The 24,334-nt window shown below is 40.6% G+C and overlaps 1 protein-coding gene across 10 annotated transcripts in view; it reads left to right on the plus strand.

Moving 5' to 3' along the window:
* Positions 1 to 24,334, plus strand: part of SEMA6A (semaphorin 6A) — a 120,001-nt gene that overhangs the window by 90,935 nt on the left and 4,732 nt on the right. For 6 of the 10 annotated variants that reach the window (XM_080574903.1, XM_080574902.1, XM_080574904.1 and 3 more), the window contains one exon: positions 2,773 to 2,937. The exons of the other annotated variants lie outside the window; for them this stretch is intronic. In XM_080574903.1, the coding sequence (XP_080431029.1) occupies positions 2,773 to 2,937 (165 nt within the window). The remainder of the gene's footprint in view (positions 1 to 2,772; positions 2,938 to 24,334) is intronic. 10 annotated transcript variants of the gene reach the window in all.

Here is a 24,334-nt window from a genome sequence, read left to right on the forward strand (position 1 = left end):
GCACAGGAATTGACAAGCGTAAAATGGTATAAAAGTGAAAGCTTTCATGCTCCAGCATATTCTTGCTTCAAAAGGGCATGTGTTTTCAGCCACTGGGCCTCTACCCGTCCTTTTGGAAACAGGCAGCCCTGTAGAACTGCTGTGGAACAGGCAGCAAGTCTGGATCGAAGTCCATCATCCATCTAACTGTGTGTTACCAGTGCTTCCAGCCATGCTGTTGCTTATGGGAACCTTCGAGAAGAGAATATTGTTTGACTTGTCTTTCCTATTTGAGCAACATTAAAAGCTCTGTCTTAAACAAAATACAGCCTCTAGTTTGCCATGTTAAAGAAAGGTGGCTAGAGGAGACCACCCTTCCTACCAGGAGAGAGAAAAAAATAATACAGTGCCCTGGTCAGCATAAGCCCTCAGCCTGAGGTTCAGTGCTCAATTAATTTTATTAATGATTACCTGTACAATCTGAAGGGTGAGAATGCTCCATGGTGAGAATGCTGAATCTGACCAAATTGCCCTGCAAAGAACACTGGTTACAGGAGTTAGTTCTGTCCATGTCCTGTGCAAAACACAGTCCAAAGTGCTGCTGCATACAATCCTGCACACTAAATCAAAAATGCTCCTCAAACATATGCAGAGGAGCACAGGCATTTTCTTCCCCTCCAAGATCATTAATATTTAGCATAACTTCTTTAAATCATAGCAGCATTTTAACAGAAGCTGCAGCATTTTTGCTGATTTCATCAATATTTCAATCTGATGAAGCTGCTAAAAGGGATGGATAAAATGAAGCACATGGGTGTATCGAAAAACATTTAGATTTCTGATGGCTAGAGGGTAGTTGGGAAGCTGAAGTTCATCAGCTTTCCATGCACTGCAGGGATTGATGTTGCTTCTGAGAGCAGGGACCAGAATGGCCAAAGCACTGACGAAGAATCTATCTAACCTTTTCAACATTTTCAGGATACTGCTTCCTAAAGCTTTATGTATATCCAGACACTGTTAAAGACAAAATAAAGAAGCACAGTCTCCTTGCACCCAGCTCTGTGCCTTCACCATGGGGCTCCTTGTGTTGCTATACTTCTGCCCCAGTGAGTCTTCTTTTTGTAAGCAGTGAAACAACATTTGGGGAAGAAGAGGGGAGAGTCCCTGCTAGAGCAGTCTGTAGCCTGGTGACTGGCCTCCTCCCCAAGGGAGACTCACATCTGTGGGAGGAAAATTAAGTAGCTATTGAAAAGGGAAGCAGGAGAAAGAAGGGCTGGTGTCAGCTAGTCTGTCCAGTGCTATCTGTAATGAAAGCATTATCTGCCATTCTGTCCAAATAATCTGATTCTGTTAGTTTAAATCTGAACATGTTTCAGAAGCCCTTCTTTTGATGGGCTCTTTCTGGAGAGTAGGTAAAGGGAGGTGGAGTTACCCCACATTAAGGCCCAGAGCACTTTGAGTCCTGCTGAAAATAAGTCATTTTGGTGCAAGTGGTGAAAAGGAACTTTCAGAAATATGAGTCATTTTAAGGTCAGAATGTGGTGTGGATGGAGTTTCAGTGCCCCCTTTCCCAGGAGTCATGGAGCTGCTGAGCCACTGAGAAGTCCAAGTTGGGTCCATCATTCAGAGACCATAGACTCCAAGCGTACTGCATTTTGGGTGTTGACCTACTTCCTGGGGTTGAGCTGCAAAGGACATACATATGTGCAAATATATTTATGCTAAAGCCAAACCACTGTTAAAATTGTGCAGTGTTTCTGGCGGGTCATTTCCTGTGAGTGTGCTGTTTGTTAGGGTGTATTCAACCAGCAAGGAGTTCCTCAGTCATGTTCAGGATAGCAGTGACAATGTCTAGAGCAGCTGTGAAACTCAGGGGAGCAGGGCTGTAATCCTCTCTTCCAGTCAAGAGGTCTATCCTGTGTGACAAATGCAAAGCAGATCACATCCTAAACTTTCCTCCTTCAAAACGGGCCTGCAAGTGTTCGAAGGGGCCTGGAGCAAGCAAGCAATGCCACATGTCTGTCCTAAGAGGTCTACCAACCAAGTGTGCTTTGAAGACCATGGCAGTTACAATTTCTTGGCCAGGTTCATGTAGTAAGGCCTTCACTTCACTGTTAATCTGAGCAGAAATGATGTGTGGCTCAGTGCTAGCAGTCCTTACCTCAGAGCCATTGTAGACCACTGCTCAGACAAGACTGGTGGCGATGGTGGAAGTAGGCACAAACCCAGTGTGTTTTCCCTCCCCAGTGCACAGGTTCTGGGCAGCTTCTCATTCCCTCAGAGACAGGAGGCAGAGGGCAACCAACATCATCGTGTTGTAGCTCTTCCGGCATTCCCCTCCAGTTCTGGTGGTGCTAGAAGTTGTTCCATTTTATTGCTTAAATTGCCTTTGAAATTGCTTTTCAACCTAAGCCAGTGCCAGACAGTGTGGACTGATGCTTCGGTATCAGTCAGGTTCATGTGCAGAATCCAGCTGAAGGATGTTTGACTAAGACAAAGAGTCCTCATGCTGCTCCACATGCGTTTAAAACTGCTGGGCAAAAAGACGCAATTGCAATCTGGGCTGCAGCCAACCACACACACATGCAGCCATTAACACCATCGCACTGGATGGTCTGAAAAGTCCAAATTCTGTGTTTCCTTCAAGCAACGCTTTGCAAGGCCTTCAAAGCCATGCTCAGCCTATGAGGTTCACCCATGGAGGAAAGCAAAGTTTGTGCTCCTGAGCATGAGGTGGCGTGGTAAGTGACTAATGAGACTTGTCTTCCCTACCTGTATTTATAATGTAAACAGGACACTCCAGTTCACTAGTTCCAAGCACCACCTCTTCCGACTCTTGGGCTCGACAGGGTTATGATGCTAGGGGACGCATGCTGGATTGGAAGGATCCGCTTGGTTCATCCGAAAATACAGACCCATATGTGGCAGTTTCATCCCATAATCATCAAGACAAGAAGGGTAAGGCCTTGGAAATGACTTCCTGTGGTGAGGAGGGAGGGGGTGAGGACTGAAGTGTAACTGCTTCCAGCTGGCTCAGAGCAACATGTAATAAAACTCCTGTGCTATAATTAAAAGCTTATCGTAAAGCCTGAAACTAAACAGCCAATCTCAGACTCAGTCCTAGATAATTCACTGCCTGAGGAAACCACACAAAACAAATAGAAATGTATGCCTTTGCCGTGTGTATTGTGCATGTGCATGGGAAGGAGGGAAACAGTGGGGATTTAGCTTTCTTTAAACTTTATCTTCCCTGTTGTCTGACAAAGGCAGATTCGTGGCTTTCCATTTTTCTTAAGAGTGCACTTTTATATTGCCTTTTTGTCAGAATTCCCGGGGCAGCACAGCAGGTCTCAGCTAACTTCGCATTATTTCTGTCTCTCGCTGTCAGAAAGATATACTGAAGCTCCGAGGTTGGCTCTACTTTAACTGGTGGAGTTACACAGATGCTGGTCCTAGCCACTGGACCTGAGCATCTAATACCTTTGAGAATGGGGGCTGCAGAGATCATCAGTGTATTTCAAAAGATACTTAGGTGGTTGCTGGTGGAGAGAGTTTCTCTGCTGCATTTTTAAAGCGCCAAAATGTGCTTTGACTTAGGTGGTGTTTCACCCTGTTCAGCCCTGTGCTGAAGCACGCTTGTGCCTGAGACAAGGGACAGCCCTGCCATTTGGCCTCTAGTCCTGTTTTGCTATGCATGCAGAGAATTAGGCAGGGAATTGCCTAAACTTGCCACTTGAACCTGCTTAGGGACAGAGTAGCTTTTCTCCTGAGCAAGGATGGTAGTGACCCATCGTTCTGTCATGGCCCTCCATCATTCTTCCTGCTGCTTTCAATCCATATCTGAATGAGGTTAAAATGGTTCCTTTGTAAATGGGGGCTTAGGTTCAAATATCTCCTCTGCCTAGAGAGATTTAAGTCCTTGTTATTCTTCTCCAGGGTGTTCTTAGATCTCTTCTTTCAATCTCTTCTCTGTTGAAGATGTTTCACTCTGTATGGACTAATTAAGTACTCAACGGGCCAGAAGGAGGATGGGTATAAGCAAAACTCAGTTGCTGAGTGGTTAGGGCACTCACCAGGGGCAGGAACACACATGAGCTTCAGGCCTTTCTACTATGAATACTTTATAAAAAACACTTAAAATATTAATTGAAATGTGGATTCCAGTCTCTGTTGTTCATGCATTTTACATGAAAAACTCATTAGATAAAAGCATCAGCTGTTCCTGGAGAAGCTACTACCATGCCAGACCTACTGCTTTGAATTGTCTGCCCAAACTAGTAGGTTACTAAATCATATTCCTTCCCCTCTGCCTGACCCACTGAGTCTTGAATTCTCTGCACTCACTGCAGAGACTTTCAGCAGGGGGTAGTGAGCATGTTAACATTGCAACACAGTTTTCAGCAGAGCTTCATGAGCAGCTGGCGATGGTCTGGACTGTAAACTCGGTGCCTGGCATTCACAGCAGCCCCAGACACACGATGTCTCCCACAGTCTTGGGATATCCTGGAAATTTCTCATTGAACTCTCCTTGAAGAGCCTTCACAGCTCCTGTCCACAAGGACAGTGTGCATCACCTGGCCGGCCCACCTGAGACAAAGTCTGAAGCAGCTTTCTGGCTGACAAGCTGGTCAAATTGGGCAGAAGAAGCAGTAAAATTTCCTGAGATGCCAAGGAGGCAATTAATCTAGTAGCCTTGGCTTTTAGGCTTGATGGCAGCAAATAGAATAGGAATATCTGAAATCCCCCAGGCAGAAGATGTGACTTGTATCCCAACAAGTATCCCATCCTACCAACAGTTTTTCCTGTAAAAAAAAAAAAAAAAAAAAAAAAAGAAAAAAAAAAAAAGAGGGGGGAGAAACTGCCATGTATTCTTTTTCCTTCAGCTGGATTTTAGAAGAGGCTAATGTTACCAGATTTTTTTTTTCTGAGCTTGATCATGTAGACATGATCAGGATAGGAGACTAACTGCAAATCTAAAGGAAAAAATGAATTTCTGAACCTGATCAGACTTACCTGTGACATAAGCACAGAGCTCCCCTGTACCACACAGACCTGTGGGCTGCAGAGTCTCTGCAGAAGAAGTTCAGGCCGCTGCATTACTCCAATTCAAAACCATAATGTAACGGGCAAGTGTTTGAGGGTGTTGAAAACAAAAGGTCAGATTCCAAATCCATGCTTAAGCTCAGTTTGAGAAATCATCCTCATTTTTTGAATCTGAACTCTGTTCCTCAGACCTTGCTCTTCAGCTGCAGAATGGCAATTTAAAAAATGTTATTTCTGGGTGTCAGGTACGTAGAGGAGAGAAAGCAGATAAACCTGCATGCTCTTCTAAAGATGGCATGTGATTTACCTATCACTCCTTTTTATCAGAGAAATAAATCAATGACAATGCTGACAGCTAAAAATATATATATATATATATTTTTCTTTTTCTGTCTGGCCTCTTGGTAACACCTGGTATTCAAACTTCTTAAGCTGAGAGAACATTTCCTAGAAAATAGTGTTCCCTCTTCTGAAAGTAAGTGGTGTTTTTCTCCTCCTCCCTGAGAAGAGGGGATGTCATTAAGCAGACTTGATGAGGAAGGAAGGAAAAGATCCTCGAACCCAGCTCTTCTGCTGGTATCAGTCAGGGATGCTAGGTCAGAAATCACCAATAGTGGAATATCTGGCCCTTTACGTACCCAGAGGAATGCAGAGATGTGTATGCATTTTAATGACACTATTTGTTATGTGTGGATCTGTACTTTACAAATCCTTTGCAAAGCAGTGCTTAGTAGATGGAAAGCTAACTCTTAAAAGCATCTTGTATGCCAGCAGAAGCTTTCAGAGGAGCATGCAGTGAAAATATTAATAAATATATAGCTGTTGGATTCAAATAATTTTCAATTCACTGACTGATGAGGTGGCTTACGTTCAACAGTTCCCTCCTCAGGGAGTGATGGTTACCAAAGATCCTTATTAGCACTTGACAGGGTCATTTAAATATCATGCATTCTTTGTTGCCTAATTATTAATATTGACAAAGCTGGAAGCAGTCTTCACACAATCAAAACAATGGCGGCAGAGGTGACCGCATGGTTGTTTACCATTACCATCCACTTGTGTGTTGTTACTCCTTGCCTTGCCCAATCAAAGCTGGTTGGCTCCAAAATTGCTATTGATTTGTTGTGTTTAAAGGGCAAAGGAAAGAGTTCTTGCACAAAATTAAATCAGAAAATGTTAAGCTTACTATCCTTTCATCAAGGTTTTGTTTTCACTTCTGCTGTGATTTCTTTCATTGTTGCATATTCACAGAGAAAAAAATGTTCTTTTTTTCTTCTTTTTTTTTCTTCGTTTTTTAACATTTTCTCTTTGTTTTGCAAGGTGCTTTGTGGTGTTCTTCATTGGTTGTGTCTAGTCCTTTGGACAGTGTTTTCTTTCTTTTTCTGTACTCACAAACAACTTCCTTCTGATTGTACTAATTGTACAGAATCCACTTGCTGCTTTTTTTTTCTGTAACACGGGTGCTTTGATGATGTCACATCCAACCATATGCTTCACTTTTAATTCAGTGCAGGCATCTTGGGGAATATCTGTGGGGGCGTGAAGAGGGGGTTCTTTAAAAGAGTTGACTCATGGGAATGTGACATTTGTGTGCCACAGCTTTAGTAGCTAAATATACTCTGGGATTGTTGTTTCTGAGCTACCTCACATTTCTTGCCAAGATGACAATGTGTAGAGCAACCGATAGAGTGGGAATTATGCATTGCCATCCCACTGGCATTTTCGTTTTGGCCATTAAGGAATCTGCCCTTCGCATTACAAACAAAAAATCAGCTCTGATTGGGCAAACTGCACCCTCTTTCCTCTTCTCCATCTCCTCCAACAACCAAAAAAAAACCAAAAACAAACAAAAAAAAAACATGTTCTAGAGTATGTTTATGTTTTGTTTCCTTTCTTGCTGTGTTTTAGTTTTAATTTAATTGTGTGTTTCTCACCTTTGCCAAAAGAGTTTTCCTAACCTTGCAGTCTAACCTCCCCTTCTGCTGCCATTGTACTGAGCCTCCCTCCTGCCCTCAGTAGCCATGAAGCTCCTCCTGTGGAGCACTCCAAGGCTTTACCCTGTACACCCCAGTAGTGACCTAGTGCTGTGTCTCTGTAGTTGTTCTACTAACGAAGGGGGAGTAGATAATATAGTGCTTACTGCTGGCGGAGAGGCCTTCATGAAGAAAACAAAGTAATTTTCTTCAGGAGGAACTGGCCTTGCTCCCTCATTACCCTGCTGGCCCTTCTCTGCTGTCTCCTGTCCCTTCTGCCTCCTTCTAGAAATGCCTCATGTTTTTCTAGTCCTGGGTTTCTTAGCACAATGTAGCCAACTGCTTAGTTTTATTATTCACTCCCTAAATGTATGGAGCTTACCTTTCAATCACAGTGCTGATAAACCGGTTGTAGATTTGGCTTATGATTTCTTTCCACAGCTTCTTTTCTGACGCATTCAGGTGGACATGGTTTAGCTGGGCATTGACTGCTTAAAGTGTAGCGTTATTTTGAACAGGCTTAATGTTTGTATTCTTATTTGTTTCAATTCTCATTAAGTGAAGATTATGAGGTGGTATCTTCTTAACAAAACTTTTGTCAATAGCCACATGCCAATGGTAAAAAACTGTCTGGAAGTGGGACATGCTGCACGCAGTTTATACGGTTAAGACCTGCTGGTGTATTTAGATGTCAAGAATGCTCCTGTAGATATGTCATGCCTTAAAGTCTATTATTTTACACATAACTGTTAACAACTGCAGCCCTTTGGGAGGTACAGACCTAGGTGTCATTAGCAGTAGTGAACATTTTGGAGAGGTCTGTGTTATTGGGGAGCCCAAGGGCTGTTCATTTCAAAATCTGACTCCATAAGATGTTTCTTATTGTACACAAGTGGCAGTGTTACTAATTTTTACTGTGATTATCACTACTTGAAAGACTTACTAAGTGCTGACAATGCTTGTCTCTGGAGAGTCTGCAAATGTTACAGCAGATTCTGCTCCAGGGAGGTAGAATTGTATGAAATTTCAAGTATAGTTATAATAAAGAACGCAGAGTGCTGATTTAACAAGATACTTTCCATGTAGACATGAAACAAGAGGAAAAAATCTGTGGCGAAGCAAAGCTTCGGACTCTTTTGGCATAAATTAAGCAGCCAGTGTTGATCATGGGAAGGCTGAGTTTTGCACCAGGAAGTACATTTGCAGTTTGTTTTTACACAGAACGTTGTATTCTGATATGTGCAAGGATCTAAAAGATTCAAAACGTATTTTATCAGAGGAAGCAGGGAGAAGTCATTATTATCTTACTGGCATTTTGTAATAATTCAGAAGAGGATTTAAAGTGGCACAGAATTTGTCAAGGCTGTCTTTGGAGTCAGCGTTTGCAGGTCTGAAGGGGAGTGCTTGGATTTTCAAGGTGAAGCAAATACCCTGTATTTGATCTGTATCACAGTTCTGGCAAAGTCAGAAGGAATTGACTGCTTCCTAAAAAAAGTGTTAGGCTAATCAGAGGAGAGACTGCACCATAGTCAGCTCTGACTAGATGCGGCTCAGGAAGCACTGTAAATTCAGAGCATATGGGCCTGGAGGAAGCTATTACAAACATTGCTATTCTTTTCCCTGTCTCAAACCACTGTCCACACAAACATAAAACAGATTGCAAGTACTTTGCCATTCACTAACACTTTCAAGTGCTGAGGAAACAATGAAGATAGAATCAGACATGATCCTTCACATTCTGTACATTTAAATCTTCTGCCCACAGTCCAGTAAAAGAGTGGTGTAAGAAAGGGAGTAGTGAATTTGTCCTGACTGTCTATGATTTGGAAACATTTAGCTGAGACTTGAAGTGAGAGGTTTGATTACTTGGAGCTGTAATGCTTCACAAAGGGATTTCATGTACACAGGACTTAAATGGACCTAGTCCATTTAAGTTTTTATAGATTCACATCTAGATTAAAACCTAATTACTTTTCCCATTAGGATTTAAACAGAGGCTGGTTGGATGAGTACATGCTAAACAGAGCCCTATAGATTTTGTTAAATGTTCTTAGGTAAATTAGCACCTGTAAACTTCCCTGTTTTGTGAGGACATCTTATTTATGTTTGTCACATATATTAGCTGCTTGGATGGAATATTAAAATACTTAAAACAAAACAAACAAACATATTGGTTTAGAATACCTCTAAAAAGCAACTTGTCCAGAAACTGATAGTCTCAGAGACTAATCACAGCATACCAGACACCTTCTGTAGGATACCATTTTAGCTCTGTACCAAATCAATACCAGAAAACCATTGATAAATTAAATGAGGCCAAATTTCTCAGAAGAGCTTCTATTTGCCAGATATCTGTATCACAAGACCAGGCTAATAACTCACAAACATGCCAGGAGGTTGATAACCTCACCCTGCTGGAGCTGCAGGTACTCTGTGACACAAACAAGAATGCTGTGCAGTCAAGATTAAGGGAGCACACCAAACCTGTCTGTCCAGAGGAGTGACACTGATCCTTCCTCTGTTCTGTCTTGTATGTACAAGATCTGTTCCCAGAGCTGGCGACAGCTAATCATCCCAGATTGCATCCCTGAGTTCAAGCACTGGGAGGAGAAAACTAGGTGCTAATAAATAAAATAGGAATTGTATATGAAATTGACAAAAGAAGAATGCTGGAAGGAACGTTTCTGACAACAGATTTTCTTCAAATTTGCTTTCATTACTGTTTTTAAGTTTCTGTGAGAACAAGAGTAAAGAGACAGTGAGGAAACAGTTTCATATGATCAAGGATGAGTAAATCAAAGTAAGGGAATGGCCATACCTAAAGAAATAACTATACTTCATCACTGGATCTAGCTTGCATTTTTCAGAAATCAAAATGTTTCCATGTTTCACTAGCAGTATGGATTTCAGATTTAACTAGCCAAAGTGGAAATATGAGTAGTCAGCTTTGAACCAAGGGTCAAGTGACATATCATTTATTTAGTAGGAAAAAAAAAAAAACAACTTTTTTGATAATCTGATAATAAAAGAGGTTGTGTTGATGTGCAAATCCTGGTTATGAAAACCAACAGTGGAGCTTTCCTTCATAAATATGCCCCCATACTTCAGAATTCTCCAAATAAAGGAAGGGTGAAGTTTAAAATAGAGCTCATCAAATGTCAAATCTGGCTGCAGGAAATAGCAGGTGTCCTTGACCTGTAATTGTCCACCTGCATAGATTTAAAGTCAGGTTATCCATTTAAAGGCTGCAATGAGCAGCAAAAGCATGTCTTACTAAAATAGGGAAAAACTGTCATTGCCCCAGGACCTTGATCTACTTTTTCAATAAAAGAGGCCATGTCTAATTTGTCAAGGCAGCTGCTCAGAGTTCAGGGCATTAGAGCTATTGTGTGATGGACGAGATTCCCAGCTGTGTTCATCCACAGTCACCCGGTGAGGACAGCCTGGTGGAGAAACACAGACTGCCTCATGCTCTTGTTTGACCCTTGTAGCGCTGACATATTTATCAAGGGCTGGGAATTCACTGTAGGGTACGCTGGCCCTACAGGGACACCACTCTTTCTGGAAGCCGCGAGGAATAATTGGTGTTCAAGGTGCTAAATAACACCATGTTTCATTCTGGGGATGCACATGTTGAGTACAGGGAGGCATTGTGCAATGCAAACATGCTGAACAGGCAGGAAAGAACTCAGCCCTTTAAGTAAGAGATTTCTGAAACAGTTTCAAAATGTGAAGGGATTTAACAGCAGAAAATCTTACAGCCAAAAGAGTCTTAAAGTGCCTTTTGGTGTTAAATTAATGCCAGTGTATAATTAAAATGTCAATATGCTGTTAAAGATATTTGAATAATTCATTTTTCTTACATAGGAAGTGCATAGTTTCAATAATTGTATTAATTAATAGGTAACATGTCCTGTAGTAAATTTTCAACAACCTAAGCATTGACAGTCCTGGTTCAGAGCACTTTCAATATAATATGTGGACTGTGAACTGTTTATTAATTACATGACTCTGTACAAAACACCATGTAATTTCTTCTCATATAGATAACCTTTCAGTGAATAGTATCTATATCTCTTTCCATGGCTAAGATACCGACTGACTGTCTTCCTTTTTTACTTAGTTTTCTATAAGACTGTCAAAAAGCAAGCGTATTTTTTAACATGAAAATGGGCTGGTGTGTACTGATTACAGAATGTTGTTAATTAAAAAAGACTGGAGAGGTCGTAATTTAGATTTTGCCATGTTAATCATATTTAACATTAAATACAGATAACAAATGTTGTCACATTTGGAAAGAAGTCTTTTCTATGAATATCCTTAGTTTAGCCAGGTGTTTAGATGAGTGCTACTTTGAGCTACTTAGCAATTTAGCGAGACACCATAGTCTCTGGTCTCCAATTACTGTTGCTATGACTTTTTCTAGATTTTAATCATGTGTTCCAAGATTTTTGTGCCAGTAGCTAAGAAAGAGGAGAGAGAAAAATATGTTCTTATTCTCTTCTTACAAAAAAGAGTCTTATGGGCATTTTACTGAGAAGTTTTTAAGAGAATGAAGCAAATTTACCATTATATCAAAAATGTGCATCCTGACATACCTGTTTGGAAAAAAATAGCTCCACTGGCCAAGTTCTAAGCTACTGAAAAACCTCAGTCTGTTCATACCCAGAAGAGATTTGTCACCATTTGGCAGCTAAATACGCAGACAACTCCGTGTACACTGAGTATTGGTGGTATGATTGATAAGCACTTTAGCTATCTGATAGTCTGACAGCTCTCACTGCCCCAGCAGATCAGAGCAAGTCAGAGTCTCTGCTGAAGTAAATTTTAACAGCTGCATTGACATTAGAAGAGCTTAGGGCAGTTTATAGAGAAGTTGCTCAGGGAGCATTAAGAGGCATCTCTGGCACAGCTGTACAATACAGCAAACATTTGGAAATGGCCAGCAGCACATTTATCATCAACTTCGCATTGACCAGGAAGAATACCTGTAATGCTCTAAAACAGTGAGTCCCAATGGATAGCCTCCAGACCAGTCCCAGCCTCCCATGCCTACCAAAATGCATAGCCCTAGATATTAAACTGTAGTCCTTCCAGCAACAACCAAAGATTTCTATTTTGTGTGAAATAAAATCTCAGATGAAGGTGCAACTTGATAACATTGTCACAACTGGGCATAAACGAGGCAGTTCTTTCATATGCCCAACAAGGATTTTTTTTAATTGGAAAATAACACCAGCTGCATTCAGTCAATAATATTCCATCTTGCTCATGGTCCATCCCATCTTACCCACAATTGTGATAGAAAATAATAGAGCAGCTGTTAAAGAAAAAAGGTGGGGGGGGAGAAGGGAAGGATGGGGTCGGGGACAGACTCATTTTTAAAGCCTTACAAAGCTACTGCTATTCACTATCATGGTCTTGCAGAAGGAAACAGAGCATTTTTTTTCTGAGAGCCCAAAAGATGTGCAATTGCTAAAACAATTGCTAAATACCAACTCAGACGCTGAATTTAAGATTGCACAGAGACACCTCCTGAATGGCAGTACACCAAAGCCTTCAGCAAGATAACTCCAAAAGTGTTTTGAAAAGAATATATTTTCCAATTGTTTTCTTATTCTTAAAATCAGAAAACTTTACTGAGTTCCTGTTTGCAAACAAACATAGTTGTAATTCTGAAAAAAAGAAATTCCAGTTTAGAACAGTCATTCATGTTAGCAAATACAATGAATTTGTTTCACAAGAAGCTATGGAAAAAAAATAGAGCAAGGCACCCGTCTATCTCTGCTTATAAATTTAAACTCAGTCTAGCTAGCTGATGAGGGTAAGTGAGGCACAAGTCATAAAGCTGTGTAAAAACTACTGAGTAGCATTTTTGGTTGTTTTTTTTTTTTCTAAGAAGCTAGCAGAAGTGGTCTTGTCATTCGGTGCAGAAAAGGCAGTTGGTAATTGCCTTGAGCCTGTGATCAGCACTGGAGAAATCTAGTTTCTGCCATCAGCATACAGCTTCCACCAAACAGTTCAACCATTCTCCGTGTGTATTCGCAGCTGAATGACTCCCATCAGATGTTCTCAGAGAAGGGCACAGAGCAGGGGTGCCCTCTGTCCCTTCCTCTGTGTGCTCTCCCTACTCACTGAACCTCTTGCGTTCACCACAGAGCGTGCCCAGAGGTTTGGGCAATCTCAGCTTATAATAAAGAACATAAAGAGTGCTGCTGTTTTTTGTTTTTTTTTTTTTTTTTTTTCAGATAACATTCAGCTTTATCTCTACAAAACACTAGTCTCTATCCAGCATCTTAAAGAGGTGTTACAGTCCTGCAGCACTTTATATGCTTTTAGTCTAAATATGACCAGGCTACAGGCAATGCCCCGAGGCACTCACCCAGTAAGACAAAGTAATTTGCCATACCCAGTGGTCCCCAGGGGTATTTATGTAGCTTGGTATGCAGTTCTCACACACTGAACCAAATTAGTATTATCAGCAGGTACTTTCAGACACCCAGCATCCAGACCTGAAAAGACAATACAGTTTATCTGTGCTTGCTCATGGCAAGACAACTCGATAACATCACATATGCTTCCCTGAAAGGTTTGGACTCACCTACACTGTGTTTAGAAAGGAGAAAAGAGAAAATGTATCACAGAGATTGTGATAAAACTTGTTATAGTCCCAGTGCCAGGGGAAAAAAAAAAAAAAAAGAGAGATGCTAACTTCTCACATGGAAATTTGTGTATCTCTAGATCAGTAAACATATCTTGAAAACTAGCCTACAGATATGAGAAAACCCAGTCAGTCAGTTCCTTGTTCTAGCACTTACCTTCATGTTGATTAATTAGCTGTGCAAGCACCCCTGGTTTGCTTGCAGCAGTGGGAAATACTGACCTAAAAAGGAGCAAGAGCAGAAAATGAACAAATGCTACTGTAAATCCAGAAGAAGAGGATTTGAAACAGTACCAGAAACAAGTGGAAGGTTGGGGAAGTTGTTGTAATGCAGACACGCTGATGATGATGAGATGTGCCATAAAGCAAATATGACTGGCCTGTGGCTGGGTGGCCAGAGGTCACCTGGATGGGCTGTGAGTGTGTTGCAGAGGAAGCTGGTTTGGGCACGCCACTGTGGCAAGATTGCTGCTGGCCCCAGGGCAACCATCTCAAAGCGAGGTCAGGTACCTACCTGCCATACCATGCATGCTAAGATTTAGTTACAGAAGTCACTTTAGCAGATTGGCCACCGTAATTAGTGAGCATGTTAAAAAAATCACAAATATGAAGTGTTGGTGAAGTTACAGCATCAAAGCATAGATGTGCATGCGGTTTCTGCAAGATGGGGAGATGGTAAAAAAAAAAAAAAATGGTTTTAAAAGTTAAGTAAAAAAATGCAGAGAAATTTGACAGACAAAAGGAAAGATGCATGAAAGAAGCCAGCACTGGAGACAGAAAATGAAGTGAGAGATGATAGTGGCAGCAGGATGAGAAGACCAGTAGGAAAATGCTGTCTTTTGCCTCAGGATGTAACTGGAGTAACCCTGTTTGCTTTACTGGAGGGATTGCAGATCTGAATGAATGTAACTGAGAGGAAATAAGGCTTCTAATACTTATATTGGAAGAGTAGTGAGATACAGAGAAAGAACTAGAGGTAAAATCTGTCTTGCTGACTGTTGTGGCCGGTGTTTCAAACTCACTGCAATTTCCCAGTCGCTTAACGTATTCAGTGACAGATGAGACTATGGGACTACAATACAGAGGGAAAAGATATACCAAATACCAGCCATATATAAGCTACTTTCGATCTACAGACCCAGCCCTGTAAACATGTCTAGTGGTCTTTTACTGACCACTGGGAGCATGTTTTAATCCTTAAGTCCGGGTCTTGAAGAAAATACCTTCATGAGTGTGGAGAAAATGAAGAATTAATCCACAGTATTGCTTTCTGTCAGAAAATATACATTTTAGGCATATGAGTGATGGAAGAGGTTTCATATTCCCTCTTTAGAAGAGCAGGCCTAACATGGGGTGCAGCTATGTTCCTAACCAGCAACCCAGCTGTGGACAGGAGGACTATCTCTAGGAAGTATAGTCAATATGCATCAGTAAACATAGATGGCTTGGCCACCTAGCTGTTCAACTTCAATAATCATTTCAAAGGACCTCGGGGAATAGAATATATAGGGCACAGTCTTATTTAAATGTCTTGGATGTTTAATAGATGGCTCCTTTGGTAGTTCAGCTGCGATGTGTTTAGTCACCCGCTTAAAACCATCATTTCCATTTTCTGTGTATTTAAAGAAGATCAGACTTGATGAGGAAACAATTTTTGTTTCTAGGTCGTATAAAGTGTTTGAAATTTAACCCCAATTCTTCTGTAAGGCTGCTTTGAGCTTCAGCCTGCTAAGCAGAGCTGCTCTTGTTGACATTCAGAAAACTTCACTTCTCCCTGTTGTGCAGAAAGGCCATAGTTCAAAACAGGCTGTAAGAAAGGAAAAGGAAAGTCACAGAATTTCTCAGTGACAGCTTCTCTTTCCTTGACACTGTACATAAAAACTGCTTCCAGAAAGGCACTGGGCTGCCTAGAATACATAATGCCCACACCAGGAAAAAAAAAAAAAAAAAAAAAAAAACACGCCATTTGTTCTGCACTGTCAGAAGAACTCCATGCAGTGAAATGGGAACTGTGAAGATGAGAGATTCACTTTGCAGGCGACAACTTCTCTGAAGCCCTGAAATCATGCATATTCAGCCAAACGTATGTAAATCTGGTTTAACCCAGCTGTGAAAGATCCCCTGAAGTAAACTAATAAGGAGCATCTGGGTATGTTTAAGCTCATCCCAGGCATAGTAGAAAGGTCCTAGAATGTGCACTGGGCTTCTTTTACGTCAATAGAGGAAATTTCAAAGTGATCAGTCACTGCATGTTGTCTGCCAGTGGGAGAAAGTTTCTCAAGTGCTTTCTAGTGCAAGAGCTGGCCTTCAGCAAAGCCACTGCAACAAATAAAATTGGACTGGCTTTCTGGACTGTGATGACTCTCATTGCATTGTAGATCCGGGAGGCTGTGTACCTCAAAGCTCCTCTCATACCTGAAAACTTAATAAATTGGCTTATTTACAGAGTTACTGCTTATAAGTAATGCAACTTAAAATATTGTAAGAGCTTGCTGCTCTGGTCATTTTCCAGTCTGCCAGCCCTTCATTTCAGCAGGGGTGGGAGATATCTGGGCATTAATTTGCTAGTTCAGAGCTTGTAATTTCTATCTATATTAATCCCTTTCAGAAAAGGCCTGTTCCCTTCTAATTTGTCAAAATTCACATATATGACAGTCGTACAGGTTTTGTATGGCTGCTGTGACATGCAGAGAAATTGGATTGCAGGCTCATAAAAACAAATAATTGAAAACTATTTTGAAAATGATATTTCAAGACTCATATGTTATCTCATAAGGACTTGGTGGTGTCATTTCTTTAACCTGTCTTGCGTAACTTACATATCATAAGAAATGCAGGAATGAATATTCTGCATCTTCCCATTGAGAGCAGAGCTATGTGTTGATCTCACCTCTTTTAGGAAGTTGCAACCATCTTTTCTCTATGGAGAGTTGTGTCAACAGTTATTCATCAGATGGAAGAAGTAACAGAATTTGGACCACTTGAAAGAAGTAAAACCACACTTAAGGGTCAATAGATGAACCTGTCCTGGAGGTATTGCTTCTGAAATTGGTCTGACTATGGGCCAAAATACCTTGACAGAGGCCTCTGTGTCTGATCTGATTGCTTAGATCCTTCTCAGGCTTGTTACATGTTAGTTCAGACATGTTATGTATCGATGTTCTTTTCAAAGTTCTGAAGTACACTTTCTTTTTGTACCTCTGAGGATCCTTGTGCCTCTTGCAACTGAAGGCTTTTTCTTTGCTAAACTCATTCTTCCCTTCAAGCACATGCATCCACTTTTTGTTTGCTAAATATCTGAGCTAGCTTGGGCAACCACCTTTAAGAGCCATGAGGAGGCACTGGAGTCATAAGGAGATGGATTGCTCTTTTCAGCAGTCATGCAAAACTTCAAAACTTATGGTTACAGACCTTTACAAATCAATAATACAGCTTTACGGGGGGGGGGGGGGGGGGGCGGAGGAGGAGGCTGTACTTACCTTTAAGTAAGAGGTTACTTACCTTTGTCAACAAAGCAGTTCCAATACAGTGGCTAACAGCAAATCATTGGGATTATAATGTGGTTGGTTTATTCTGAAACCTTGAAATTATTTCTTCAAGAAAACAATAAGATGAGATCTCAGAAATGCATGGTAAACTCTGGTCATTCCTGAACCTGCTGTCACTTTAATTTTGAGTGTCCAGTCTAACTTCATGTGATTTTTTCTTTTTTCTTTTTTTATTTTTATTCCTATGTCTGGTTAAAAAAAGGAAGAAGAAAGCTTGTTAATACCTGCAGAGATTTTCCAGGCTGAAATAGTCTTTTAGCAGCATGAGACTGCCTGTAAACACAGTTCTAACACCTGGAGACACATGTTGAAAACCTTTTCAGTGGCATTTAAAAAAGATGTTCTGAAGCCTGTAAAAACCTCCATTCATAATGAGCCTATACCAGCATTCTTACAAGTCTAAGCAGAGGGAGACTTACATCAGACAGAAAAGCCTGCACTGAAGAAAGAAATTAACTGCAAGGTTTTCTCCTTAAACAACAACAATAACAAAACCATTGTGCCTTTGTGGAACAATGACTTGCTCTGTGGAAAGTCTCAAGTGATTTTGTAGGTGTTGGAGATGGAAGTGGGCTGATTTCCATTTAGAGAGGTGAAGTTTAAGACAACAAAGACACCCACTCCCTGACTGCTGTTAATGTGTGGTCTAGGCTTAAATATTACCTTATTCCTTGGTAGTTATTCCCCCACTTCCCTGCCAAAACATCATTCTTCATTTCCCACCTCTGTTTTTCAGTTTCATGTGTGCCACCATTTTGGGTTATTACTTTACCATCTGTCACAGGCTATATTGGAAAACTAGACAATGACAGCTCCCTGCAGAGATGCTCACAGAGCGTTCTTGATGCACATGGCATGTGGTCACCTCATTGTCCAGCGTGCATCTCTCAGGGCCATAAATCGTATCTGGAACAGAGGTGTCTTTGTATCCACACCACAGCTAGCTGTAGTACTCAAACAGAAATGCATTATTTTTGATGACAGGTAATGAGGTTATTCACACACAGGAACTTGTAGTTACGGGACCAGATATTGCTCTCTGCCCTGCTCCTGTTATTCTCGATGACTAGCTTGGTCATAAAAGCAGGCCACATCCAGCCTATTGTATCACTAAAGCAGCCTCACATTAAGCTAGTCAAACTAGGAAGTAGGGTTGTTTGTTTTTGTTCATCAAGCAGTTGTGGGTGTTATTAGCTGGAATTTCCGTTTGTGAAGCATAGACAGAAACAGATTTAGAGGAAAAGTGACTGTGGGACTCATCTTGAGGTTTTGCCATCTCTGTCGCTGATCACAGATGAAAGAAAGAAAATCAGCCTTCATCACAAAAGGCTTCTGTTTGTGCTGCACATGCTAAAGGGATACAGCTCTTTTGTAAGGCCTCGAGACTTGAGGTCTCCTTTCTGCAGATGCCTCTGAATTGCTCTTCTCCTGAGACAGACACATTCATTCAAAAGAGATATAAGGAAGCTAGTGCTCCAAGAGTAATAAAAATCCTTGTGGAGCCATTGCATTTATAATATTACCCAGCCCACCTTTTTCTAAGGAACTGTTTTGGTTCTTTATTTTGTCATACTTCCACCATTTAATTTTGTAGCATTGATTACATGCTTGTGAAAGTTTGAACCTCCTTCCACAGAAACAAAACCGTTTACCACAGCTTAACAAGGGTTCCTTGGACTTCCCTTTGTCTAAACAGGGAATCCTGTGGTGGACAACCTACTTCAGGTCTCTTTCCAAACAGATCTTTGATCAATACTTCTCAAGTGCAGCTTTTCAGCAGGTGTTAGCTCACTTTTATTTGCTTGTGACAAAATGAGTCAAAATGTATCATACTTAATGTTTCTCCATAAAAAGTAAACCATTTATCCTGTCAAGGAAGGAAGTTTAGCTAGTTTAATGTAATTTATTCTTGGTAAATCTGCTTCAGCTTATATGTATATAATGACTGTATTATCCTTAGGATGATTATAAAATTGATAGTTTAATCATTTGTTCTACTGTCATTCCCATTTTAAAAATTGGACTGTCAGGTCTGTCGTTTGTTAGGTTCTCCTTTTGGCCCATCCCAAAGACAGGTAAAATGCTTGTCCTTTTCCAGAGCTCTTGCTGCTCATCCTTCAGCATCATCCAAGACCCTGCACAGTGTCTAGCGACTGCTTTGGCCAGTTCCATTACACAATTTGAAAACACACACATGATCTGAATTTTTGTATCCCTTTTCTCTGTTCTGGTCAGCACTGCATTGCCTGAATTTGTTACTTTTCTGATCACAGACCAGAGTGTGGATTTTTGCTGAAAAGTGAAGCATGAGAAATAGTAAATGCTTCAATCTCTGTATCTTTCATTATTTGTCCTCCTTTATTCAAACTTGCTGTACTGGCATTCATTATTCCTATTCTGTTATACTCATGCCATATATTCTTTAGGATGATGAATTTTGTTCCTTTGCTTACATGATCCTGATTACGTTTCTGCCCTCAGAAGTTTTTGTTTGTTTGATTGATTTTGTTGTTGTTGTTGCTGTTGTTGTTGTTGTTGTTTTTCCTGTTGGAATTAGAACAACCAGAACATGCAGAGAATAGTGTCATCAGCATTTCCATATGGTAACACTTTCAGCACTGTGCACATCTTGCTGTACTGCTTTTTAACAGGTGTCCAGGTGAAGTCTTAACCCTTGAATACTTTTGTTAGCTGACGAGAAGAAGCCTCATCTCTTTCCTACTTCCTATCTACTATTCCGTAGATTTAGGTCATTGCATCACATCTGATCTTTTCTCTCTTATTTTCACCCAGAGGCATTCAACAAGTCTGCTTCTCACTTTTTCCAGAACTTTAGAAAAATTATTTATATTATTGACATGAAATGTATGTCTCCTTGCTTTTTCCCCAGCTAGCTTTTGGGGAACAAGTTAGATCAATATTCTAGTCATATAATTTATGCAAGCACTAACTCATTTCAGAACTGAAACACTTTGGATATTTGGAAACATTTTTCTTAGTGTCCTCTTAACCAACCAGTCAGCCAGCTCCCTCTATCTTACCTATAAGCTCTTCTGGAAGAAGTAGTGAGTTATATATCAGGTCTTTTCTTTCATTAGATGAGCAAGAAGAGGTGATTTTTTATGTTCCAGATTATACAGTACAGTACAGTATATTCTCAGAGTATATACAGTATACAGTACTGTATATTCTCAGAAAATTAATGTTGATGCTAGATGATACAATTAAAAGGACGTGGGATGAAATTACAGAAAGTTAGTGGAGGAGGAAGGATCAGGTTGTCTGTGAGAATCACAATAGCCATAGAAAGTGGAGAATATCAGGTCACTAGCCTGGCCCTTTTAGAAGCCAGAAAGAATAGTACATCATACATAGGAAGGCACTGCACTCATAAGCCCATTTGTGATTCACAAGGAACAGAGCCTGTCTTCAGTGGAAGACTTCAGGGAGACAGACAAGTGTCAGCATGTTTGTGGCATTACTTACATGTAAAGCCTGATCCTTGAAGGTACATATATTTAACCTCATCTACGTCTTTGAAGCTTTTTGAGTTTTACTGCTATTTTATCACCAGACCTTTCCCAAGTATAGCGTTAGTACAGGTAATTCTGTTAATAAAGAGTAGCTGGTTACTATCTATGGTGATATGTCTTCAGGTGCTACAGAAAACAAACGAGTATGAATGAGTACTTCCAAATTACATTAGATGAAATAAGCAATTCATTTTCATATCTGGAAAGAATGTACTGCAAACAGCAAAGTGCCAGACAGAATATTTTAAAAGTGCAAGGTAACAGTATTTTGCACAGAATAATTGTTTTATTATTAAACATATAATGAAACTAATATAACAGTATTTATCATATTTTACAGTCTGGTTCCATAGTATTTTATGCAGCCAGCTTAGTCAATTTTCCAGTACACAGTGTCAAGAATGTCAGATAATATATAGCTATAAGACTTTTCAGTAACAGATATTTCCTCAAAGCTGGTGGTTGAAATATTTTATCTGACTTTCAAAAATGTAGGCCCCACAATTTTTCAACTATTTTCTTCTTTTATTTTAATCCTTTTGATAACGTGTGCTAATGAATGATGCCAAACTGAGCCTTGTGAACAGTTCTTTAAGAACCACAGGATGTGTAAAACCACACACAATGAAGTATATAAAGTGGCACAAACACTGTTTGCTTTCAGACTGGCACATTCTGGGCCTATCATTGGGATCACACACTTGCCTATTCATCCTGTTCTGTGAACGCAGTTACTACTGATGCTAGGGGCTTGAGGTGTTGATTGACAACTGCAGTAGCCTATTTCATATTAGATTTCTCTCCCTGTGGTCTTGATAGCAGGATGCTGAACATTCCTCATACTTATTCATTACTTAATTGTATCTGTTTCATAATCTTTAATGCAGGTCAAATCTTGCCAATCCTAATCATTTTATTTAAGTTAAAGTTGTTGGGATTACTTACATAAGACACTTGGATGTGATCCATCATAAAAACTAAATTACCTCATTGACCTGAGATTGTGTCCAGAGAAGACCCACCTGTCTAGAGCAAAGCCACTAAAGTTAAATATATTTTCACTCTAGTGTAGGAAACTTAACAAACTTCAGGAAGGTTTGAGCTCTGGAGGAACTAGCTGAAATCAGGCTGTTCTAAGGCCCTCATAAATCTCTGCTCATAAAACACCTGCAGTGTGAGCTACAGCATTTCAGCTACTCTTTTCTTGAGTACACATGGTCACTCAGTTTGAAATGTGTGGTAATTTTGTAACGTGAGTTGTAATGAGTCCATATCCATTGGTAATGTAAAACTGATGGCAAAATTTCATGCTGCTTTTGTATGCAAGGATGCAGGTTTGTGTTTTACAGCTGTCAGTTGTAGAATAGCCTGAAGCAGAAGGCTGAGTGAGGAGAGCAGCCTCACATAGCCATCAGGAAGCACGAGGCATGGAGCACCCATCCATCTACCGTTGCTACACCAGGCTCCAAACAGAGCAAGTAAGCTTCCCCAGAGCAAACTGGTTTATCTGCTGTAACGCCTTACTGGAAAGAGGTATAACATATGAGAGAAACCTCTATCCCAGTGATTAGTCAGGTTTTTTTCCTCCCATGTGGGGATTAGAGATAGCTTCTCATACCTTGTGTCACCTGGGTTCAGGTCCTTCTATAAAACCAGACAGGGAGAGCTGAAGACAAGGCTCCTGTTTTCTGCCTCCATGCCACAGCTGCAAGTGATGGGTAAAGTGGTAGAAATGCATAAGCTAGGAATAGTCTGGTTTGAGCAGCCTGGTCCAGTGGGAGGTGTCCCTGACTATGGCGGGGGGTGAGGGGTAAAATTAGGTGTTCTTTAAGGTCACTTCCAACCCAAACTAGTCTGTGATTCTGTGAAATGTCCTGTCCCTTCCTCTTGGGATATGGATGGTTTCTGCTTCCAGACACAGACAGGCTTAATGATTGTAGGTGCTTAGGTAGGCATTGAGCCAGGCATTTGAGTCTTTTTCATGAAAAAACATAAGACTTCAGCACTCAAAGGAGTATTTCTCTGAGAAGTTTGTCCATGGAAGGTGTCCCTGAAATCAGGCATTTTAAGCTGAAGTTTTCCTTAATATCATGCCTAGCAATGCATTTCTTGATAAGATTTAACACTTCCCTGACCATCCTTTCCACCCCTTCAAGACTTCCCAATTTTGGTTTTCCAGCTAATGACCACAGGCAGTTTTACAGGTGTGAAAAAATTTGGTCTGGAAATTCTGCAGGTTCTAGCAAGTAAATATTGGCAGGTGTAGGGTTCATAGAAGACTGCCACCTTTGCAGTGAAATGGTGTTCCTATTGATGATGCTGCAACCACCAGACTGTGCTTCTGACTACCTACAGGAGCCTTTTGTGTGGATTAAAATTACAGGGCTAGGCACTACCACCTTCTGTTAGGTGTTCATGACAAAGAGTAGAAACGTCTGCCTAAGAAAAGCATCTGGGCTTTGAAAGAGTGTTCTGTGAAACATTTAATTCAAAGATTCTTTCTACTTAGACATTGTTTCCTGAGGTCTTCTTTTCTTGCCTTACTCTTTTACTGTGAAGACATTTACATGAATGCAGACTCTAAGTTTTCTAAGGGATCCTGTGCCCTTGCTCCTTATTCTTCTCATGAAATCACAACCCTCTGCTTGTCACAGCATGGTAATTTCCATGGCAAACAGCTGTGATGTCACAAGCAGAAGCTTATGATTTCAAGAGCTGTTTTATTTTAAATATAAAGTTCCTATCTTGTAGGCAAATACCCCTTGTCCAACTAAACACTGTAATTAAATGGGGACAGAAAATACATGCCATGGAAGCAATACTGTATCTACCCAGAATGCTTATCAAAGGTTTCTGTGAGATAATGGCAATTTTTCAGTACTCTTTTAATATAGTTTGCTGTGGAGTATTTTGCATTTGGTTCTAATTCTGGGCCACAAATATCTTGTCTGCCAAATACACAAAAAGACATTATTCTAAAGGAGGAGATGATTTATGACATGAAAGCTTTGTATCTTCGCAAGGTCCCGGGAGAGCCTTGGAGGTACTTCTCTTCCTGTCTTGCTGTCTCTCTTGTAATAAGGATGTGGCTTATATTTCCTTATAGCATGTGGAGCTTTTAATGCCCTGGCATTTGGATGCTCTCTGGAGAAAGAGGTGGGAGAGACGTTCCTTCAGCTCCTTGTCAGGCAGTGGCTGTGCCTTGTTAAGCACTAAGAACAAAACCAGAAATGGAAAAAAAAAGAAAAAAAGAAAAAAAAAAAGCAAAATAGAGTCTCTGTGCTTGTGTTTCATTAATACTGCTGGCTTGATGCCCAACTATGTCAGGAAAAAGTTCCTTTCTTTAGAAATTCAGAGTATTGATTAATGCTGTGTTAGGGACTTCAGACTGAGGAGACACTCTCTGCCAAAGATGCCCTCTCTGACAGGGAGTGCTTGGAGGGCCAAGTAAGATTTGACACTAATTCAGACCACAGCACAGAGCCACCAAATGAGGCCCTCAAAGTCAGAGCTTTCAGCTGAAAAAGGATAAGCTTCACCACAGAGGTCAGCCTATTCATGTGTCCAGAACAAGAGAGAGCTTTAAAAATTGGAAGA

The sequence above is a fragment of the Anser brachyrhynchus genome (assembly GCF_964034855.1).
Source record: "Anser brachyrhynchus genome assembly, chromosome: Z".
NCBI lineage: Eukaryota > Metazoa > Chordata > Aves > Anseriformes > Anatidae > Anser > Anser brachyrhynchus.